Source organism: Taurulus bubalis, assembly GCF_910589615.1.
Source record: "Taurulus bubalis genome assembly, chromosome: 17".
NCBI lineage: Eukaryota > Metazoa > Chordata > Actinopteri > Perciformes > Cottidae > Taurulus > Taurulus bubalis.
In genome coordinates, this window is record NC_136605.1 from 11,606,925 (window position 1) to 11,627,605 (window position 20,681).

The following is a 20,681-nucleotide window of genomic DNA, read 5'->3' on the forward strand; positions in this document are numbered from 1 at the left end:
GCAAACTGCTCGTTTTTGATTGGTCAACGCAAATATCGGTTGGAGCCGCTTCATGTCACATGTCCACTGCCAACATGGCCGCCGCCACAGAGTGTGGAGCCGATGCAAGTACTTCAGAAAACAACATGTCTCTGAAGAAAGCTCTGTCTACGGCGTCTCCCCTCGCTCTGCGCGTCGTCGCTGAATGCCCAGTGACGAAAGCAAGAGCTTGTGATCTAATACTGCCTCACTGTGCCGTCAGCACCCCGGTGTTCATGCCTGTCGGTACTCAGGGGACTCTGAAAGGAATCACTGTGGATCAGCTGGAGGGTCTTGGCTGTCAGATTTGTCTTGGAAACACATACCACCTAGGCATGAGGCCGGTAGGTAACACTACAATCGTAGCTCTCGTGGCTGTATGAATTCATCACTACTTTTCTTTTCCAAATATGTTTTTTTTCTTCTATTTCAACTCCACTGCCTGCAGGGGCCTGATTTGATCGAGAAAGCCAATGGTTTACACGGGTTCATGAACTGGAAGAGGAATCTCTTAACTGTGAGTGCAGCTTTCCTAAATCAACCAGTCACATGGGATGAATACACATTCACAAAAGTACAAGAGTTGGTTGATGATGATGTGTTAAAATATTGTGGTTCACATTCCTCTGCTTCCAGGACAGCGGGGGGTTTCAGATGGTGTCTCTAGTGGAGCTCTCAGAGGTCACGGAGGAAGGCGTAAAGTTTAAGTCCCCCTATGATGGCAAAGAGATCCTCTTAAGTCCTGAGAAGTCCATCAGCATACAGAACAGTTTGGGTCTGCAAGGAGCAAAAATAATTCCAATCAGTATTAAATAACAAAGCCTTGGACCATCCTCTCTGTTTCCCCAGTAGCTAAAAGACAGTCTATCGCTCTCCTTTCTTTCAGGGTCGGACATCATGATGCAGCTGGACGATGTGGTCAGCAGTACCGTGACAGGACCTCGGGTGGAGGAGGCCATGCATCGATCCATTCGCTGGCTGGACCGCTGCATTGCAGCCAATAAAAATCCAGACAAACAGAACCTTTTTGCCATCATCCAGGGAGGGCTGAATGCAGAGCTGCGCAAGTCCTGTCTAGATGGTAATAATAAATCCTATTTATACTCTTGATCACCGTCTTCTGTCCTATAGAACTATAAAAAGTTCACGCCATATTTCTCTCCATTCTATTTTGTTCCATGTATGTTAATCAGCCTTTACATCTCGATCCGACGAGGACGTATGTGTGAATCAAACAGATGGCAGGTGGCTTTGACGGTAAAAGTCTTGTTCAAAGTGTCAGGACGTTAAAAGGCATCAAGATATTTGCTGTAAAATTGAATGTGCATAAATATAGTACAACGATATATGGGCAGCAGTTGTCATTTTGGCAAAGAAAACAGAAAATTCACCTTTACACTTGCATGTCGGGTCTAGTTATAAACTCGCCACTTCTCAACAGTTTGACACCGATGATGAGGGATCAAACCTGTGCTTTAAATATCTTATCCCCTTCCTGCAGAAATGACTCAACGCGATGTCCCCGGTTTTGCCATCGGCGGCCTGAGTGGAGGAGAGGAGAAGGATGACTTCTGGCGGATGGTCACCCTGAGCACCGACCACCTGCCAAGAGAAAAGCCTCGATACCTCATGGGTGTGGGGTACGTTTTTCGAATAAAGCATTGTGTTACATGCATCATTTCATGTTTATTCAGCACCCTGTGGGTGGTGTGTATGGGTTTTATGAATTGACAGTGTGTATGATCCCCATGATCTGCAGGTACGCTGTGGATTTGGTGGTGTGTGTTGCTCTGGGATGTGATATGTTCGACTGCGTGTTCCCCACCCGCACTGCAGTAAGAAATCTTTGCCTCACACACACATACATTTAGCAGTTTTGCATTCCACATCAAAATCCTGACTTCTGACATCATGTTTCATTTTTTCACAGAGGTTTGGCTCTGCATTGGTTCCTTGGGGATCGCTCCAGGTAAAACAGAAGCAGTATGCCAAGGACTTCCAGCCCATAGACCAAGAATGTCAGTGTCATACGTGCAAGACGTAAGTCAAGAACCAACTAAAACTAAATCATTGTGTTAGCCTCTGGGTTTTGGCTCGCATGATACGTTTTTCAAAGCATTTTTCTCCATGAGAACAGATATTGAAGTTTATTACGTGCACAAGAAAAGTCTGTTTGTTGGGTTTGCCCAAAGACATCTACTTCTCTTCGGTGTAAAGGTGGGATGTGTTGGCGATACAATACTTGTACATTCTCTGAAATAAAACTAGGGCTTCACAATAATCCAAATTTTATCGAAATCCAATATGGCCAAATGCAGGATGCGCAATGTTTTTTTTTTTTTAAGGCTAATCTGTACAAAGCTACATACAACCTAACTATCATCAGACTGAAGCCATCATAATGCTTTTCTGTCCAGCACTTATTATTTAATGCCTGTATGTGCATGCTTTTGTGAATACATGTTTGTAAAAACTGATTATTACGTTCTTATATCACAAATATCAGTCACAATAATCACAGTTAGATAGTTTTTCTAAATCGTTCAGCACTAAACAAAACACCACAATACTTTGATCTCATATTTTTTTAGGCAAATATTGACATTTTGTGCTTCGTGTATTTTGTATACTGATGTAAATAATAAGCCTGTCTTCTGTTTCAGACATAGTAGGGCTTACCTCCATGCTCTGTTTAAGAGTGACACTGCAGCCATGCATCACATCACCGTCCACAACATCGCCTACCAGGTCAGTATTGGAAATTACTCGTAATAGTTAACATCACATCCTAACTCGAGATGAAATCATGATTAAAGAACAAAAAAATGTTTTCGCTTCATAAAATATATTCCTTTTTAAAGAACATATATCTGCATACTGTATTAAGTGTGTTTAATCAGTTCATTCATGCCCTGCGTTAATCTGTTATCTCGCCAGAAAGCGATATCAAGAGCCACAAGTGTACATCATGTGTTTCAAGTCTTAATCGCTCTGTCAGAATTCTGACGAGAGATGTTGAACTTTATAAATGTATGCGACATGATTGAGATCATATCCTCACCTCGGCCCCAGTCATTTCATCCTTTCTCTGTACCTCAAAGTGGCACAAACTTGTTTTTGCTCCTCTGGCATTATCATCAAAACCACAGATGTGTCCCAAAGCATAATGTTCATGTTTAGAGAGTACAATGGATAATGTCTGATTATGCTTCATATTCATCTCTTGATTTATTTTGATTTTTTTTCATTTTCCCAGTTATGAAAGTTTTTAAGTCGACTCTAGGGCTCTCTATGTTGGTTGGCCTGTTGGGCCGCCACTCTACTGTGAAATGTCACAAGTATTTAACATTTACGTGTAAACCTCGAATGCTGCCGTGGTAAATGGTAGCATGTAACCGTTCTTTTTGCTGCAGACCCACGCTGAGACGATTTTCCACTGGGGGTTAATAATCGCATTATTTTTCTTTTTGAATCATCAAACGTTTCTCTTTGCAGCTCACCTTGATGCGCTCTGTGAGACAGAGCATTGTGGAAGGCTGCTTCCCTGAGTTCATACGGACGTTCATGAAGCGGCTGTATCCCTCCCGTCACCAGTACCCCGGCTGGGCTGTGGACGCGCTGGCCTCCGTCAACGTGACGTTCAAATAGAACCGTCGTGCTCGTTCAAACAGTGACTGAAGGATTTTATATATTTCTAAATGACTTTTTTTTATGGGTGATTGTTTGTTTTTTTTACTCTTTGTGTATATAAATTGCCAGCTTTGTATGTGATGAGGAAAAGGTTTTTTGATCTCAAGGGAAAAAGCCTGATTCTCTTTTTCTTCACTCAGCCTCTGCAAATTGTCTTCAGTGCACATTACGATGATGTGAGACTGAATGGGGTTTAAATGAGGTTTGAAACACATGAACTATCTCCTCTGATATACTCAGACACTTTTGGTTGTTACCATGGCTACAGAGCTAGGCCCACCCACTTGTAATGAAATGTTTTGCCTTTCCGTCAACCTGATATTTCGGTTTTCGCCAAAGGCATGAGATGAATAAATATACATGTATTCTGGTGTTTTAACTGGTGTCCTCACAAACTAGCAGCTGTCAGCTAACTGTTTGAACAGATAAATGAATGTAGCTCACTCCAGGTTGTGTGCTTGTGCCAGGATGACCACCAGAGGGCAAAGCAGACGCAACCAGAGCAAAAGGACTGTGAACCTGAATGAAATGCTATGACATTTTCCTAATAGAGTTAAAAGCAGTTCAGCTGTCTCAAAGTAAAAAATAACAGTGCGATATGAACTCAAATGTAGGAGGGCACGAAACATCCATGTCCAAATTATTCTCAAGCTTAAGTCAGCGTGCATTTACATATTTCAACTAATTTTTATCCATTGTTGTTCTGCATTGTGTCATCTGTTCAATGGTCAATAAGCCACGTTGACCCTTTGAGTGAAGGTTTTGTTTGGAGCTCCCTGAGGTGCTGCTTTATCATCTCTCGGTGGCAGATGATTAATATTTATCATTGGAAGTTGATTTGAATAACACCTGTTGTCTGTGGTTTTGAGTCAACAGTCCTCTTAAGCACCACATTTGAATTTCATTAGGGCTCCTGTTATGACCACGGGCTCTAGGAGATTGAACCTGTGACTTGTAATGAGTGTTAGGCAATCTAATATCTACAACCCTGGGATAAAGAAATGCTTTGGTTGAATAAGAAGTGTAGTTCACAAGTGTTGCACCCTTAAACACAAGTGTTTGTTAATTAGTTACAATGAGAAATGACAGAAATATTCATTTTATACTACAATAGCCCTCTGGAACTTTTGTACATAATGCTTGTATTGTTTTAAAATATATTGCCGGTTACTTTTCATGAGAAGGTGTGTTTTAGGATATATAGAATATCTTGATTTAACTGTGTATTTAATGTTTTATCTTTCATAGCATAGAGAACAACAACGTTTAGTTGACAAGCATGCACTAAATGCATTGTCTGTGTTCTCATGTATAGCCTACTTCAGCTAGACGTGACTCCTTACACTGCTTTTATTAAATATAGTCTAACATAAGAAGAAAAAAAATTAATTAATATACGTGATCGTCGCTCAGATGCTCGCAGGTGTCCACAGAAGTATATGAGTATACTATCTCGTGAATATGTGTGACAGTTTATCACTCAGTATTACAGAGGATGGCAGCTATTGTGTCATAATGCTGATGTTATCAGAACGCTTATTGTACAATATTATTGTTTATGTAATTGTTGCTATTTTGTCGTCCCTGAAATGAAAAGTCGCAACAGAACAGTAGTCCCCAGCGGCTGGTTACACATTTGCTGCCAGTGCATCCATGCGGTGCTCAGGCAGGGAGGATGCTGGTGTTGAGAGACAACCAGTTGCTCTCCAGCTGTCACTGTAAAAGTGGAGCCTCCCCCCGACGCACCGACGGATGAACATTCTCGACCTGTTGCCTCGGTGGCAAGAAAAGTAGAGCTGCGTATGGACGGATGCCAAAACACAAATAACTAGTTTTTTCTTTCTGTTTAGGAGGGAGGTGGAAAACGATGCCATGAGGTGTATCAATGAGTTCGTTATTAATGCATATTTTGAATAGCAGAAGGAAGAGGAACGGAGTTGGTTTTGGGGAGTCCACCTCTGTGTGGAGGTGCGGTTTGCGGTGATATTTGTCTCTATCTCTGGGCTCTGAGGAGGAGGACCATGGTCGAACTGGAAAAGGAGGTGCTCCCGCTGCCCCCGCGGTACCGGTTCCGAGACCTGTTGCTCGGGGACTGGCAGACCGACGACAGGTAAGGATGCTCGCATCGTTTACGCACGGCGCACTGAATCCGTTGCGCATCTGTGCGCCATAAGAGCATCATATTATCTCGTCTATAAAGTGCTCATTTGTCTGCAGTCAGTCTTTGTGATCTCGTTGATTGATTCAGGTGGATGCATGAGTTGGAGTTTACTACCAGCTGTGTAGCGCTGTTATTATGGGTGCAACAGGTTTACTCGTCGCGGAAACGACTGTTGCTAATGCGGCTAATTCTATATCATACCACCAAAAGCAAATGCACTCATCTCAAAGAAAAATACTCTCAGAAGAATGTAAGACTGATTCACTCAGGAATATGTATTTCTTTCTTTCACGTCATGCAGGTGGCACAACTATGCAGTTTATATTTGAAACAAGCTTTGCTGGCATCCACCAGGATGGAAATGAAGAACGAGCAGGGCAAACCTACAGCATGTTACCTTATTTATGTTCTCCCCTGTTATAATTCATGAAATTGTCAGTGGGCCATCTGCCACCTGGGGATTTCAAGTGGGTGCCCTTAGTTATTAACCTTTGATCCTCCTTTTGCATTGCAAAATATTTGAAATATGCTATTTGATATGCATTGCTTAATTTGGGTTATTTCTTTATGCCGTTTAATGGAAAGCCTTAAACCTCAATTTCATGCTTGGCATGTCTTGTTGCTATAGGTGGAAATGGGGGACCAAAACATTTGCTTGGGGACTTAAGTGGGTGTTTCGAATCAGATAATTGGGACAACTTGCTCTTTGAAGCATGAAGGTGTTCAATCTGGTTTCAGCCATTACCAGGCTTCACTACAGAGAAACTGCTGCTTAAATATATATGAATATCATATTATTGAAACTGTTTTGTGATCAATCATACTGTGTATCTGTATCCCTGAACTCTTAAAGGTCAAACTGGTCTTCTGTAATTTGTCAGCTCTTTCCCAAGGACTAATGTTTCTGAACCAGAGTGCAGCGTGACCTCAGTCACCTGATTTACAGGGGTTCAGTGAAAGGGGGATTCCTGCTTGTTACACAAAATTACTTTTTATAGTCAAGGCTCCTCATCCATAAAAGAGGCAAGAAAAAGATGGCAACATGGATAATTTCAGAGAGAAAATGTATAGTGACAGTGTGGTTGTGATTGATTTGGTCGGCTTGTGTGGGTTGTAATAATCTACACATGAGGTGTATGAGTGTGTTCAGGAAAAACCTGGTGTTGATCCCTTTAAGTGCTCTACAACGCACTGTGGATTAAATTAAACGTGTGTGGGCTGTGTATGTTACATTTATTATTGTCAAATTGCAAAGCTATATTGTCAAGTGTTTCAGTAGATCCTAATTATGAACCTTTGTGTCAACATTTAGTCCTTTGTATTTATTGTGTGCGTGTGTGTGTGTCTCTGAGCAGCCACTTTTTATATACGCCACTTGTGAGAGAACGAAGGAGTGATTGACAGAGGACCAAGATGTTGATCCCAATGCCCAGGGAGTATTAGCTGCTGTAAACTGGTCTGACTAGAAGGAAAGCCAGAGTTGTCATTGATGGTGACAGAAAGCTTAATTGGGGCTGGATCATACACAGTTTGTCTGCTGTGGTCTATTAATCCAGGACTTTAAGCGAACAGGTGGTCCCAATGGGCGCAGGTGCACAGATGGCTCCATACAGTATCAACGCATCCCGGCACAGACACTTACACACATCAAAATGTCAACATTGTGTAATTTATCTCTTTGACACATATGGTTGCACTCTACTCTGGGGAAACATTTCTAAACCTTATAATCCCTCTTCTGTCATCCTCTGTGGGCCATTTCGCTGTCGTCCTTTCCTCTCAGCTGGGTGTGTGTCCATGCTTCTCCCTCTTTTAACGTCTACCCCATCTGCAGACTGTCCCCCCGACATCTTAGTTCTAATTGATGCCTCCAATATACCATTTTCCCTTTTGAGAGCTCTCCTGTAACTCGGTGGAATACATTTAGTTGAAGCCATTGGAAGCCTCTCAGGTGCGGCAGTTTTCAGTGCAGACTTTAAAAGATAGGAATTGATTTAATTATTTAATTCACACTAGGATCTTCTGTGCCCCGAATGCTGACTGTTATTACCGAAACATCTTGTTTCTACCCCTGACAGTGTTTCTGTATTATTGTAAGAGTGAAATTGTATGATGTAAACTTAATTGTTGTTGTTGTTGTTGTTTATGGTTGTGAGTGAGTGGGTATATAGTCCCGCTGGCCTTCAAGTGTATATTCATACATATGTTATACTTTAGTTTGAACTGCAAACATGTTAGACATAGTAGACAACCCAACATTGTTTGCATATCAACTGCGTCAAATTAGAATAAACATAAATGAAAATGGACTCAGTTTACTCTGCACAGAAACAAGCCTTCCCTCCTAGACAGAATTTGATTCGGGCTCTGCTCTAAATTTGCACACAACTGCCAATTATCCTCATTCGAGTAGTTCCCAATCCATAACCTTAAACCTTAAACACGGTTGTGCCTGATAAAGTGAATGTGTCAAGATCAAAGTAGTAGGAACATTTTAGTGAAACCGTTCTTACTCTGACACCATTTACAGTTCCTGGCAGTGAGTCAGAGGCTTCAGATTTGAGGAAATGCCAGATGACTAAACAATTAAATCCAGAGCTTTTGCAAGCTGATAATTACGATTTTGCCAGTCTGTTTTTTTGCCTAAAATGAACACACACTATACTATACATAATATAAACACAATCAGGACTGCAAACACAGCTTGTATGCATCATCTGTTACAAGTGAAATGAAATACAGTACAGCAGAGTCACCATTGCTCTACAACAGAAAGCCTCAGCAGGAGCTTTCCTCAGAGTCCAGGATTATCATACAAATGACAGCCTTTTGTCATTAAAACAATGTCTTATTGGCTGTCACCTCCTCATCTTCTCTCGTTAAATCTATCTCGGTCTCTCCGCCATTAACCCCTAAACTACTCCCTTTGCCTCCTTAATTCTTCCAGGCAAGCCTTAATCTAGTAAAGCCAATGTAACGCATGATCCATCAAAACCGTCAATACCCATAACAGTTGTATATGCTTTGACTAGGCTTTGGATGCTGTTGTCTTTTCGTGAGCCTTTCAGTCACATTATTTACAAGGCAGTTTAGAAATCTGACAGTCAAGTCTGTCAAGGGTTTTGGAATCATAGATGTATTATGCATCATGTCTGCAGGGCTGGCATAGAGGGAGGTTATTAACAATGCTAATGATGGCAAGTATGATGAGTAAACGTCAAAAGTGAAGTTAACTTTAAAAAAAAACAGTTGCTAATGGGAATCTTTTGGAGGGCTCTGCATAGTCGATTAGAAGCTGAGGGGCCTAGAGTGAGGATGGCTAATAAAACCAAAGTCTGAGGCCTGATAAATGTTAATCTGAAACCGACAGCCTAATTAATACTGGCAGAAAGGTTGCCATAGGCCTGACCATTAAAGACAGGTCCGTCTTGAGAAGAAATGAGAGGGCGGAGGATGGAGGGCACATATACAGTACACCAACATGAGCCGCCGCTCTCTGAGGGAGAAAGCTGTGTACAGTACAGTGAAGGTAAGACGTTACCTTAAGGCAGAATGACAGACACCGTGGCTTGGTCGGAGTTCATTCACCATTTTATTCTTTGTTCTTTGTACTCCAGCAGCCTCTGTATCCTTTGAATATAGATCATTTAAGATATCTATGCAGTAAGAGATACGGACACATATTGTATATGTTTCGCTTTATTCTTTTTCATTGTTATCACTGATTAGGATGCTGAGAGAGTGCAGGGCGTGTGCCTGGTGGTCTTCTGTGGTTCTTTTTATTTTGAGGGATTCTTCTGCCACCCCAGGGATGTAATAAGCTACATATCGACTTCTCTAACCAGCATTTTGGTTAGACGAGCACTGTCGACACTTAAGAGCCGTCCTGCTGTGGATACTAACAGAGCCATGGGGCTGACTAGCATGAGTCGGAGCACTTCTGGGATCTATTGGTGTTCAATATTGCTGGAAGGCCTCGTGGCATCAGACTGGGGGCAGGGAGCTGCTGTGCCATGCTGTTGTGGGGCATCACAAACACAGTTGTCCACTGATCACAGCCCCCCTTTTCCCAACGGGTGTTAACTTAATACACCACAGGACATTTCAAATCCAAGCAGCCCCAGAGACACCAGAGACGGGCAATAGAGATGATTCCTCTTGTGTTTCTCGTGCATGTCATCGGCAAAGCGTTGGTTTGAAGACAACTTTGAAACCGATTGATATCTCACGGTGATTTGATCAAATGTTAAACGTCTGCGCACATCCGAAGCTAATGCAATGCGAAGGGATAGAATGTCATTGGATGGCTTATAATGGAATTGTGCATCACTTTGAGGCCATATTATGTTTCATGAGAGGGATGATTGCTGCTTTTTTTTCAGTGAGCAAATAATGGTATAATATATGGTGAATGATCATATCAGGAAAGGATGTGGCAAGGCTGGTTAAGTCAGGGAGCAGGGGTAGGAATGGCTGTAGCCCTTCCACTGATGATGTATGGAGAGTTTGAATGGGCTCTGAGTAAAAGCTACAGTGCATGCTTACTTACTGTCAATACACTGTGGGATGCATTACACATTTATTGTGAATGATGACTGTTGTTTTCTTTCCCCTGGCTAGTGGGGTAGAGGGAGTGACTGGAGCCCATAGAGATATGTACGTAGTAGACTATTAACAGATAAATCAGTCACAGCATAGACTGGTTGATTTGCTGCCTTAGTTATACAAAAAGGAGGAGAGAAAGGGACTCGTTAAAGGTCTCGGTCATCATTAAGTTATTATGAAAGTAATTTTTGTGGCAGGAGTGAATGCGATTGAAGAAATCAGTTCAGTCGGCATGAACTTGTGTTAAAAATTTGCTTTTTTTTATGCGGGGGATGTGAACGGATATTCTTGTTTTTCATTTATTTTCTTCCTTTATTCTTCTCCACCTGCCATCAGGACAGTCTGCTGAGTGTGGTGGCTTTGTATCTGGGTCAGGGACAAGCTGTCCTATCAACCAATGGTTGGATGAAGCAGAGTACACCTCGCCTCTCTTAAGCTGTTCGAGCAGTGGTGTTGTGGCGATGCACAACATGTTTCATCATGTCCCCCCTTTGCATTTCTCCTGACCTCTTTTGGAGTCTGTGTCCATTAATGTGTTTATTATTTCCCTTTTCCACATTATGCACTTTTAGGTCTGTCCTCTTTTCTCAAAGGATCCCCTATTTATACCCATTCATCTTAATTAAGCAAGGCACTAAAGTTGGAGCATATCTTTTTGCTCCACACGACACTCAACATTGTGACGGCTGAGCCGACAGATAGAGGCTAACGGTGCTAGAAGCCTCAACAGTGCATACAGCAGCAACAGTGTTAACCGGAGAGCGGGCGCTACCCTTCGATAACAATTACATTGTCATGAGCTGTTTCAGTCGTATTGAGTGCAGTGCACAATGGTGGCTGTAAGCGACCCATTGGAGCAAGCTCATGTGCACTAATACGCACTAAAAGGCCCGAGCAGCCAGCGTGGCTTTGTAAACAAAGCACACAGAGGCTCGGATAGTAACACACACACACACACACACACACACACACACACACACACACACACACACACACACACACACACACACACACACACAGGGAGGGACACTTCATTCTCTGCTCAGGCAGACATTACTCCACTATATCTTTACATAGCAAATAGTTGTTTGCTGCTCTATTATTGATAGGAATATTGTGTAGCCCTTTATTGTGTAAGTAACCATATGTGGTCATTTTACTCACTACCGCCTTCCTACTTGAGCCACAGACCCCCAAACAGTCTGTGGATGAGAGGTGATGGTTGCCTACAAAGGGAAGACAGCTGGCAACCTGAGGCAGTACATCAAAGACAAGCCACACAAGTGAGGTTTTAAGTTTTTTGCCAGGGCCTCTGAGGATGGCTCCATCCATTCATCCATTGAATTTCAAAGTATTTCAATGAGTGCTTTATACATGGATAAAGGTCCTTTTAGCAATACAGATGCTGAGTAAAGAAATAAACTTGAATCTGGTTTATGGCCATCAGGATTTCTCTATAGAATAGTGCTCATCAAGCTACAAGTTTCTTCCAATCAACGGAACAACTTCTTTAAAAAAAATATAATTTCCATTTATCGGTTAAAAATATTTGTATTCAACTCGAGACCTTTTCTGATTTATACATCTTATGAATGTGGGTGGCGCACCAAGACTGATATTGATATTGGATATCAGTCTAATACTGACTCGAATAGCTGGATTGGATATCGGTGACAATAGGGCAATCTGGAATTGGATACCATTGTTTTGATAAATATAATAACTTGTATCTATGTATTTGTTCCATTTTATATTACAATGTTAAGAAAGTGATGTTTAAGTCAGGCCTGCAGGTGCCTTACAGGTCACGTCCATACAGTGAGGCTTACAGCTTATTAATTATACACTGGTATCAGATCAGTACTCGGTTGATACTGAAATCTCGGATACAAGCGGCCGAAATGAGCTTCCTCCGCAGGGTGGCCGGGCTCACCCTTAGAGATAGGGTAAGGAGCTCAGACATCAGGGGGGAGCTTGGAGTCGAGTCGCTGCTCCTTCGTGTCGAAAGGAGTCAGCTGAGGTGGTTCGGGTATCTAGTCAGGATGCCTCCTGGACGCCTCCCATTAGAGGTTTTCCAGGCACGTCCAACTGGTAGGAGACCCCGGGGAAGACCGAGGACACGCTGGAGGGATTATATCTCCCGGCTGGCCTTGGAACGCCTCGGGATCCCCCAGAATGAGCTGGAAAGTGTTGCGGGTGAGAGGGAAGCCTGGGTCGGCCTGCTGAACCTGCTGCCACCGCGACCCGACCCCGGATTAGCGGCTGATAATGGATGGATGGATGGATGGTATCAGATCAGTACTCTGTTGATACTGAAAGTCCTGATGCCTGGTTTCCATATCTCTTCAATGCTAGACCTGACTGTCAACCTCCGCCTCACTTTGTATCCATATGATTTATTATTCTCTTTTAACTGTGGGCATTCAGATTCATTCTTTCTATTTCCTTACAGAATGTTTTAATATTTATTCTGAATCTTTTTAATTGATTGTTTTTATAAAGAGTTGCTCCAAATAGCATTTTCCCATTAATTAATTTACTGTTATTTTTTGACATTTTTTTCTTTTCTTGTTTGTGTTTTTTCTACTTCACTGTTATGAATACTATTTCTGAGTTGTTTGTGGAGGTTGTGATGAGCCAACGCTGTGCTGCCGTGCATGCAAATTTAGGTTCCTTTAGTCTCTTTCACTGTGTCATTAGATGACCAGTGCTGTGTCATTATGGAGCACAGGCATGGGTGGAAGCGAGGAGGTTCAGCTCTCTCCCTCTCAAAGATCCTCCTCTGCATGTCCCGCTCTGTCTTTCTGTCCATCTGTCTGTGTCTATTTCTCTCTCTGTGTCTCTCTCTTTCTGTCTCTCTCTCTCTCTGTCTCTCTTTCTCTGTCTCTGTCTCTCTCTGTCTCTCTTTCTCTCTCTTTCTCTCTGTGTGTGTGTGTGTGTGTGTGTGTGTGTGTGTGTGTGTGTGTGTGTCTTTTTACACTTCTACTCTGTACATGCAAATGGAGAAATACAAATGCTCTCCCTCGGCTCAGATTTTAAATGTTATGCCCCTTTTGTCGTGCTCTCTTGTTTCCAGCTGTTAAAGCTGCTGTTCTCTAAAGAATTGAAGCCCATGAGATGATCTTAGCTGCCTGACTCAAAATGATTAGTTTGATAAACCTATATTAATGAGGAGCCGAGAGGAAAGCGAGGTTGACCTCTTTGGGGGTTATTCTCTCATGATACAATGAAATGTCTGTTCTTTAATTCAGAAACATATGTTTTTCTTCTTCTGCCAGGTAGTTTTTCAGATCTAATCATTTATTTTTCCTTTTTTTTTCAAGGGCCTTGTGGGGATGCTATGTGGCTGTTGCCCTGAGGTGCCATCATGATGTGCTTGTTTTTTGAAATAATTCTCTTTATTAGTTTTTTTATGTGTTTTTCTCCCCCATCCTTCCCTTAGATTAAAGATCCTGACTCTCAATCTATCCCACAGCTCGACTCGTTATTACGCTATATTTCCACTAGACTTTTCATCCTCTATTGTACACTCGAGTGGAAAGAGAAACACGTCAAGGGCAAATATAACCTTTGAAATCATTCAGTTCTCCTGGGAAGTTTTCACAGCTTCTTCTCACAGAGTTTGAGGAGGCTTTAAGTACTTTGATGAATGAATGAAATGCACAGATGGCTGGATTTAGGAACGTATCTCCCCTTAAGTGTCTGAAGGCAATATGAAACTGGTAATAATATACTAGAGATTTGGCAAAGAATAGAAACACTGTGTCATGGCCGGGTGTGGAAGTGCAGTGTCTGATGGATTTGGTTGTATTCACTTGAGGTGGGCAATGATCTTATCTTGAATCTTAACTGAATGCAATTTTCTAATCATAATTTAATAATTGTGAATGTGTGCTAGACCACTGGATGACAGTTGATCAATAGTAATTCAACCATCATGATTACATCATTGTTGGAATAAACCAAGTTTTATTTAATTATTTTTAATAGTGTATGTGTAAGCATGAAAACAGAAAAAAGAGTGTGTGCGCCGTAGTTAAGTGTGTTTTCAATGGTTGTAGTCTGGCTTTGCATTGGATGTAAATCCTTTTCAGTCTTTTATTTCCACCCACATGTTTTCTTATCTGAGGAGAAAACAATAAGCCTGCCCCGAAGTTTAAGCTGCTTTTCATTTCATGTTATTTGCTATTCTTAGTCTTGTAACTGTTTATACAATCTCTCAAATTATGATTATAATCTATACAAATGCTCTATGATGAGTACAGTTACACTTATTTAACATAAAAGACATAATGTGTGTGTTTTTGTTACTTCACAACTTTTTTATACATGGATGAGAATTATTATTTGATCTAGCAACTTGTGTTAATAGTCGTTGTGCTCATTGCCACCATGGTATTGACTGATTGACTTATCTGTGCATGAAATAACTCCTGCAGTCATATGATTGCAGAGTGCTCCATCTATACAGCAATATAAGTAATTTTCTAATCCAAAGGTTCAATTACACACCCCTGAGGAGCTGTGCGTATCTGCATGTTCTTCTTCTGTTTCCCATCATGTGCTCAAAAGCCTTATTGTCAGCAGGCTGCTCAGAGCGAGGGGAGCCGCCAACAAGTTGGGGCGGGCTATCAGCTCAGATGGCTGAACACACTTCACAAGTATGTGTTTGCTCACATCTGCTGATGTGAGAGGGAGGGGAAAAGACAACGAAACCTGCGTTGCCATAGAAACAAAGAGGAAAGCCCCCCCCCCCCCACGCTCCACCAGCAAACGCTGCTCGGAAAGCAGCATTGGTTTTGGTCTGTGGGGGTCTGACCATGGGGTACTGGTGTAGCGTCACTCTGGATCCCTGGGAAGACAGCCCTCCTCCCTCTCCCCATCACTTCCTCTTCCTGCTGACTGAATAGATTGCAGTTGTTCTCTCTTTCATCTGTCTCGTGCGTTGTGAGGAGACCACCAGCGAGCCGGGCCTTTTTCATCCTCGACCTGAGTCATCCACACTTCCCTCCATAGGATGAAAGGAGAGCTACTGAGACTTCTCCCCTGAGGTGGTCAGACAGGAAATACAGTCACCGGCAGTCTGTCTGGTTATGTGCCTGCACACATGTGCGAGTGTCTCTTTGTCATTTTAATCATGTCTCTCAATGGGCGTCCATGTCAGAAGGTCTAATAATCCTAATGACCCCTTTGCAGGTGTGTATTTTAGGCCTGTGTGTGTCCCTCTAACAGGAGGGTGCCAGAATGGAAAGGGAGAAAGAACAGTAATTATGGCGTTCCATGTTCAACAGAAACATCACAGGGAAGTAATTTGTTGCTCTATATTTAATCAGTGGAGATAACGAGACTGGCTGCAGCTGTCTGGGCCTATGGGCAGGCGGACAGCAGGAACACTATTTCCTCCAAACCCCATCAGTTTTAATTCGGCTAGCCAGTGTCTTATTTCCTTCCCTTTCAGGGTTTAAATAATCATTCATTACCTTTGTAGCTCCAATTTGCTCCATTGTACACACAATCGTCTTCGCCTTTTATTATATTCTCTTTTTTTGTCCATTTGTTTCTTCTCCTCTGTTCATTGACTTTACTGCATAAAATAAGTAATTTGTTTTCTTGTCTTTGTCTTTGCCCATCTCTAAATCTCTCTCCTAGGGTGCAAGTAGAGTTCTATGTGAATGAGAACACTTTCAAGGAGCGCCTCAAGCTGTTCTTCATCAAAAACCAAAGATCCAGTGAGTTGAATTTTATTTGGGATCACATTTCTTCTGTCTGCATGGAGATTCTGCTCTTATTTTTGATTGAGGAGATGTCTTTCTCTTTAGTGTGTGTTGGGCTGTCGCTCTTGCTCTGCATTTCATCACCAGTTGTCCGCTCTTTGTGGCGGTTTTACACGTTTGTGGAGATTTAGGTTCTCTGTGTCCTTATTTATAGACATGTCATTCCTTTTGGATGGATAAAGACATTACACATATATACAACCTTAACTTGAGGTATAAAACACAGGCATATGTCTTAATCTAGGGTTAATAAATAATTAGGTAATACATCATTGTAGCTTTGGTCTGTTTTAATTAAAGGGTTAAATCCCTGCTGAAATAACAGACTGTTTTAGTGATATCCTCTGAGATCTTAGAGATACAATATTAACTTTCAGCAGACAAAATAAAACACCCCTTTTCAAGCATGGCTGCAAATGCTTTATTGAAAATGTGTGATGAATTGTGTATTGATGAATAATCTGAGGCACTGGTGGTGATGATAAATGGCTTCTGAGGTGCTGGTGGTTCCCCGGAGCTCTTCTGCTTTTGTTTATTTTCGTCCTCAATACCTTCGTTTTTATTAGGTAGAGCAAAGAATTGTACCGAGCTTTGTGAAGTGTCATATTCTTAAATTGTGCATGAAGAATATAACAAAAAAACAACATTTTAATCATAATTAAAGTCTAATAAAATGCGTCTTTATAAATTCAGCAGCTGATATATAATTATAATGACTGATTGTCTTCTTTTCTGCCATTTCAGGTCTGCGAGTGCGGATGTTTAACTTTGCTCTGAAAGTGCTGAGCTGCCTCCTCTACATTGTCAGAGTCCTGTTGGACAACCCGCAAGACGGAAGTCAGGACTGGTAAGAGATATGATGATAACAGACTGGCTTAATGAGGTGAAGCGATGTCTTTGTGAGTGTGGAGGCCTGATAGTAGGAACAAGTGCACCGGGTCAACAGATGAGATAACAGTGAGTGTATAGAGTATCCTTCAAAATGATTGGATGTGAGATGGTGCTGGGAGAGGAGAGTGGGTGGAGATGCAATCAGGCCAGTAAACTGATATTTGAACTGATCCGAGGATCCAGTTCTGGTGAGAGACGCTGGACAGTAATATACCTTTCTTTTTTGCAGCGTGAGCAGAGTAAACTGCACCAAACAGAACACATCATCCCGTCCCTGGAGTGAGTTTGACTGGTAAGCATGCAAGTCTCTAATTAGGAGTGATGGCTTCAACTTGCAGACAATGACCATGAAAGCGCACACCCTGGAGGACTGGCAACACTGGCCCACAAGGTCGGAAACGTTGTTTAATGCAATCAATGCGACTTTGTTTAACTGATGCAACTCACAATGCTGATATTGAGCATTACAGATCCACATCCATTTGTCACAATCTAACTGTATGGATTACCTGTCAGCATAATATGTATGTAGTGCATGTGCAGCCTAATCAACGGTGATCTAGTGGAGATAAAGCATGTAATATGCAGCAGGAGAGACGGGGAGGGAAAGCAAGAAGTGCGCATGGACCTGACGCTCTGCCATGTCTCCTGCTCAGGGATCTATTGATCTAATTGGTGGCTGGTGACACTGGCTAAGCTCTGGCTCCAAATGAATAAGGAGCCTGACAGGGTGAGCTCAGGCAAGGGATGGGCCGCCTCCTGCTCCAGGCAGCAGACTCACAGAGCAAATCAGAGCGCGGGCAGGCAAGCAGCCACGATAAGCCCCAGGGAGTCTTTAGGGGTGGGGGGCTTTCTCTCACAATAAGGCTGTACATTTCCATTTGACTGTGTGAATATTATTTCTCTCCGCCAATATGAGCACATTGGCAGCTGGGCACTCCATTGTTGTTCATAACTGAACAGTATAATTACATTTATTTTGTTCATTTTTAGTGCATTTTAGTTCATTTTTTGCCTCGTCTCTCTCCTTCCACTCTCTACTTCTTTCCTTTTCTTCCGCTCTGCAGGAAACTGATCATCTGGGTGGATAGACCTCTATCGCTGTGGGCACTGCAGGTCAGATAGATCACTAGATAGATCACTAGATCAACCTCAGTCTGTTAACACACACATCTGCATCCACAAACACACTCACACACAGGTGCATGTCTTAATTTCTGCATTCCTATTTATTGGTTGCTTTACGACGTACTTCAACACATGAAATCAGATCACCTTACCTGACACGTATTTACACTTGCAGCATGATTACACACACATATATGTGCACAACCAGCCACCAGACTGTCTCTTGCTTCACTTAAATCTGTTCCCTGTGAAGCTCAATCATCAGCACGCCTACTGATTCCACCCACACTTTCTTCCATCTCTACGACTCCTAATTTCTCTCTGCTCTGGACTCTCTCCAACTCCTCTCTGCGTCTACATCTCTCAATTCTTCTCTAACTCTCTCCCTCTCTTTTGCAGGTGCTCGTTGCTTTCATCAGCTTTTCAGAAACGATGCTGCTCGTGTATCTCAGCTACAAGGTGAGTAACTCATGGCCCCCAACAGCCATTCTGCAACCTTGTGTGATGTCTCTTTCTCTGATGTCTACATGTGTGCCGTGTGTGGGCGTGCATGCATTCATATGCTTGAGGTTAGTGTTTGTTCACTCCGCTAAACAGAGGTTTTCCTTCCTCCCCTGATGCTTCTCCTTTGCTCCTGCATTTGGACAGCCCCTCAGCAAGCCTTGAGGCTTCCTTATCATTATCCTGTTATTGACACATCAGAGAGACTCTAGGGGAGGCCCCTGTGTTGCTGTAGCGGGGGGCCGATCCATCAACGGGTTGCTCTGCGTTTGATGCACCTGACACTATAAGCCTATAAAGGGCTCACTCTGCAGATTACTCTGGAGGCAAGAGGCCTTAGCCTTTAGAGGTGACTGATTCCTGCCCTGTGCCTGTTCACCTACACTAGTGAGATTCAGTTCAGCCATATGCATATGGCAGACGCATAACAAATCCACGGCTGACATCTTAATTGAACGGAAAAAGCTCAGAGTAAAGCTTCTTCTTCTCTGGAGCGGCACAAGGGAGTTGTATAACCCGTATTCATCCCGAACAATTGTACGGTGATAAAGCCGGTCAATTTGTTCCCTTCCACGCAATCAAGCCTGTTATACGGTAATTCCCGAAGGTCGCCATGACAATGGAGTTTCCTGACCCGTGTGTGTGCTTTGCGTTTCCAGGGCAACGTTTGGGAGCAAGTGTTGCGTGTCCCCTTCATCCTGGAGATGATCAGCGCTATTCCCTTCATGATCACTGTGAGCGGAAGCACCGACAGCACTCACATGTTTAACACCTGCGACAGTAATACAGAAAGGAAATCACGACAGGCGGCATTCCCACACAACCCCTGTCCTTGAGAGAGATCTTGTGATTGTGTACAACATGTGGAAAAAATACGTGGTGAGACAGCCAAGACGCTTTCTCTTCTCTTCAGGTGATTTTGCCCTCCTTCAGAAACCTCTTCATCCCTGTGTTTCTCAATTGCTGGCTGGCCAAACACGCTTTGGAGAACATGATAGTGAGTGAAGCACTATCTCCCTATCCAATTGTTTCATTACTTTCATCTCAACATTGCTGTTACGTTATTCTGTTGGCATGCGATTGCCCCTCTCTGTCTGTGCCGTTTCAGCTCACCAGCTCTTTCTGCCATGAAGGTAAATCAGTCCCAAAACATTTAAACGTGCACCTTGGGCTTGGTATTTACGTTATTCACAGACCCGGCCTCCAGCAGTGCTATGACATCCAAGCGTTACATTTTTGAATAAGCTGTCTCCCTCTCTGCTCTATATTCCAACATTGCCATCTTTTCCACCATGTATCAACTGCATTTTATCCTTATTTCACACTTGAACAGTGCAGTATTTTGGTGCTGCTGTGGCTTCCATACATTAGCTCACATCTGTGTGTGTGTCTCTCTGCAGAATGATCTCCACAGGGCGATCCAGCGGACTCACTCAGCCATGTTTAACCAGGTGGTGATACTCATCAGCACGCTGGTCTGCCTCATGTTTACATGGTGGGTATTTTCACTGCTTCCACTGAATTTAAAGAGTGGCGACCAGGAAAGAAAAGATAGGCATGTTAATGAAGGTTGGACAGGAAGTGAAAGGTGTCATAGCTGTGGACAGGGTGAGGAAAGGAATAGTGTGATATTTTATAAAAAAGTAAATGCAGCTCCATCAAGCTAAAAGATAAAAAGGCAGAGAGGTAATTGGTAACATTGAAATACTGCTCTGAAATGACAGCTGGCTTCAGTGCAGTGGAGGATGTGTCAGCTTGCTGTATATCTGGTGTGAAAAGCCTGAGCTAATCCAGAACATCTTACATAGCATGATTTAAGCTCTCTGACCATTTCCTGGTCGACATTTACCCGATGACTCGTCTGTCCCTTAAAGAACTCGAACACCTATACTTCACTCAGCATGTGAAGTGTG

At 42.6% G+C, this 20,681-nt stretch overlaps 2 protein-coding genes across 2 annotated transcripts in view; both read left to right on the forward strand.

The window, feature by feature from the left end:
- Positions 1-74: 74 nt before the first annotated feature.
- On the forward strand, positions 75-3,666 carry qtrt1 (queuine tRNA-ribosyltransferase 1; the record flags this gene model as incomplete). The annotated part of the gene is made up of 9 exons (XM_079233597.1): positions 75-362; positions 467-535; positions 655-793; positions 905-1,099; positions 1,520-1,658; positions 1,778-1,853; positions 1,949-2,058; positions 2,682-2,766; positions 3,514-3,666. The coding sequence occupies 9 exons, from the start codon at positions 75-77 to the stop codon at positions 3,664-3,666; spliced, it is 1,254 nt and encodes a 417-aa protein (XP_079089723.1).
- A 2,063-nt stretch (positions 3,667-5,729) lies between these two features.
- The window catches only part of kcnt2b (potassium sodium-activated channel subfamily T member 2b), a gene marked incomplete at both ends in the record, with an annotated part of 31,007 nt that continues 16,055 nt past the window's right edge, over positions 5,730-20,681 (forward strand). The window contains 8 exons of the mRNA XM_079233598.1: positions 5,730-5,818; positions 16,124-16,203; positions 16,993-17,095; positions 18,207-18,255; positions 18,667-18,726; positions 19,428-19,502; positions 19,682-19,765; positions 20,169-20,263. Coding sequence (XP_079089724.1) covers positions 5,730-5,818; positions 16,124-16,203; positions 16,993-17,095; positions 18,207-18,255; positions 18,667-18,726; positions 19,428-19,502; positions 19,682-19,765; positions 20,169-20,263 — 635 coding nt within the window. The remainder of the gene's footprint in view (positions 5,819-16,123; positions 16,204-16,992; positions 17,096-18,206; positions 18,256-18,666; positions 18,727-19,427; positions 19,503-19,681; positions 19,766-20,168; positions 20,264-20,681) is intronic.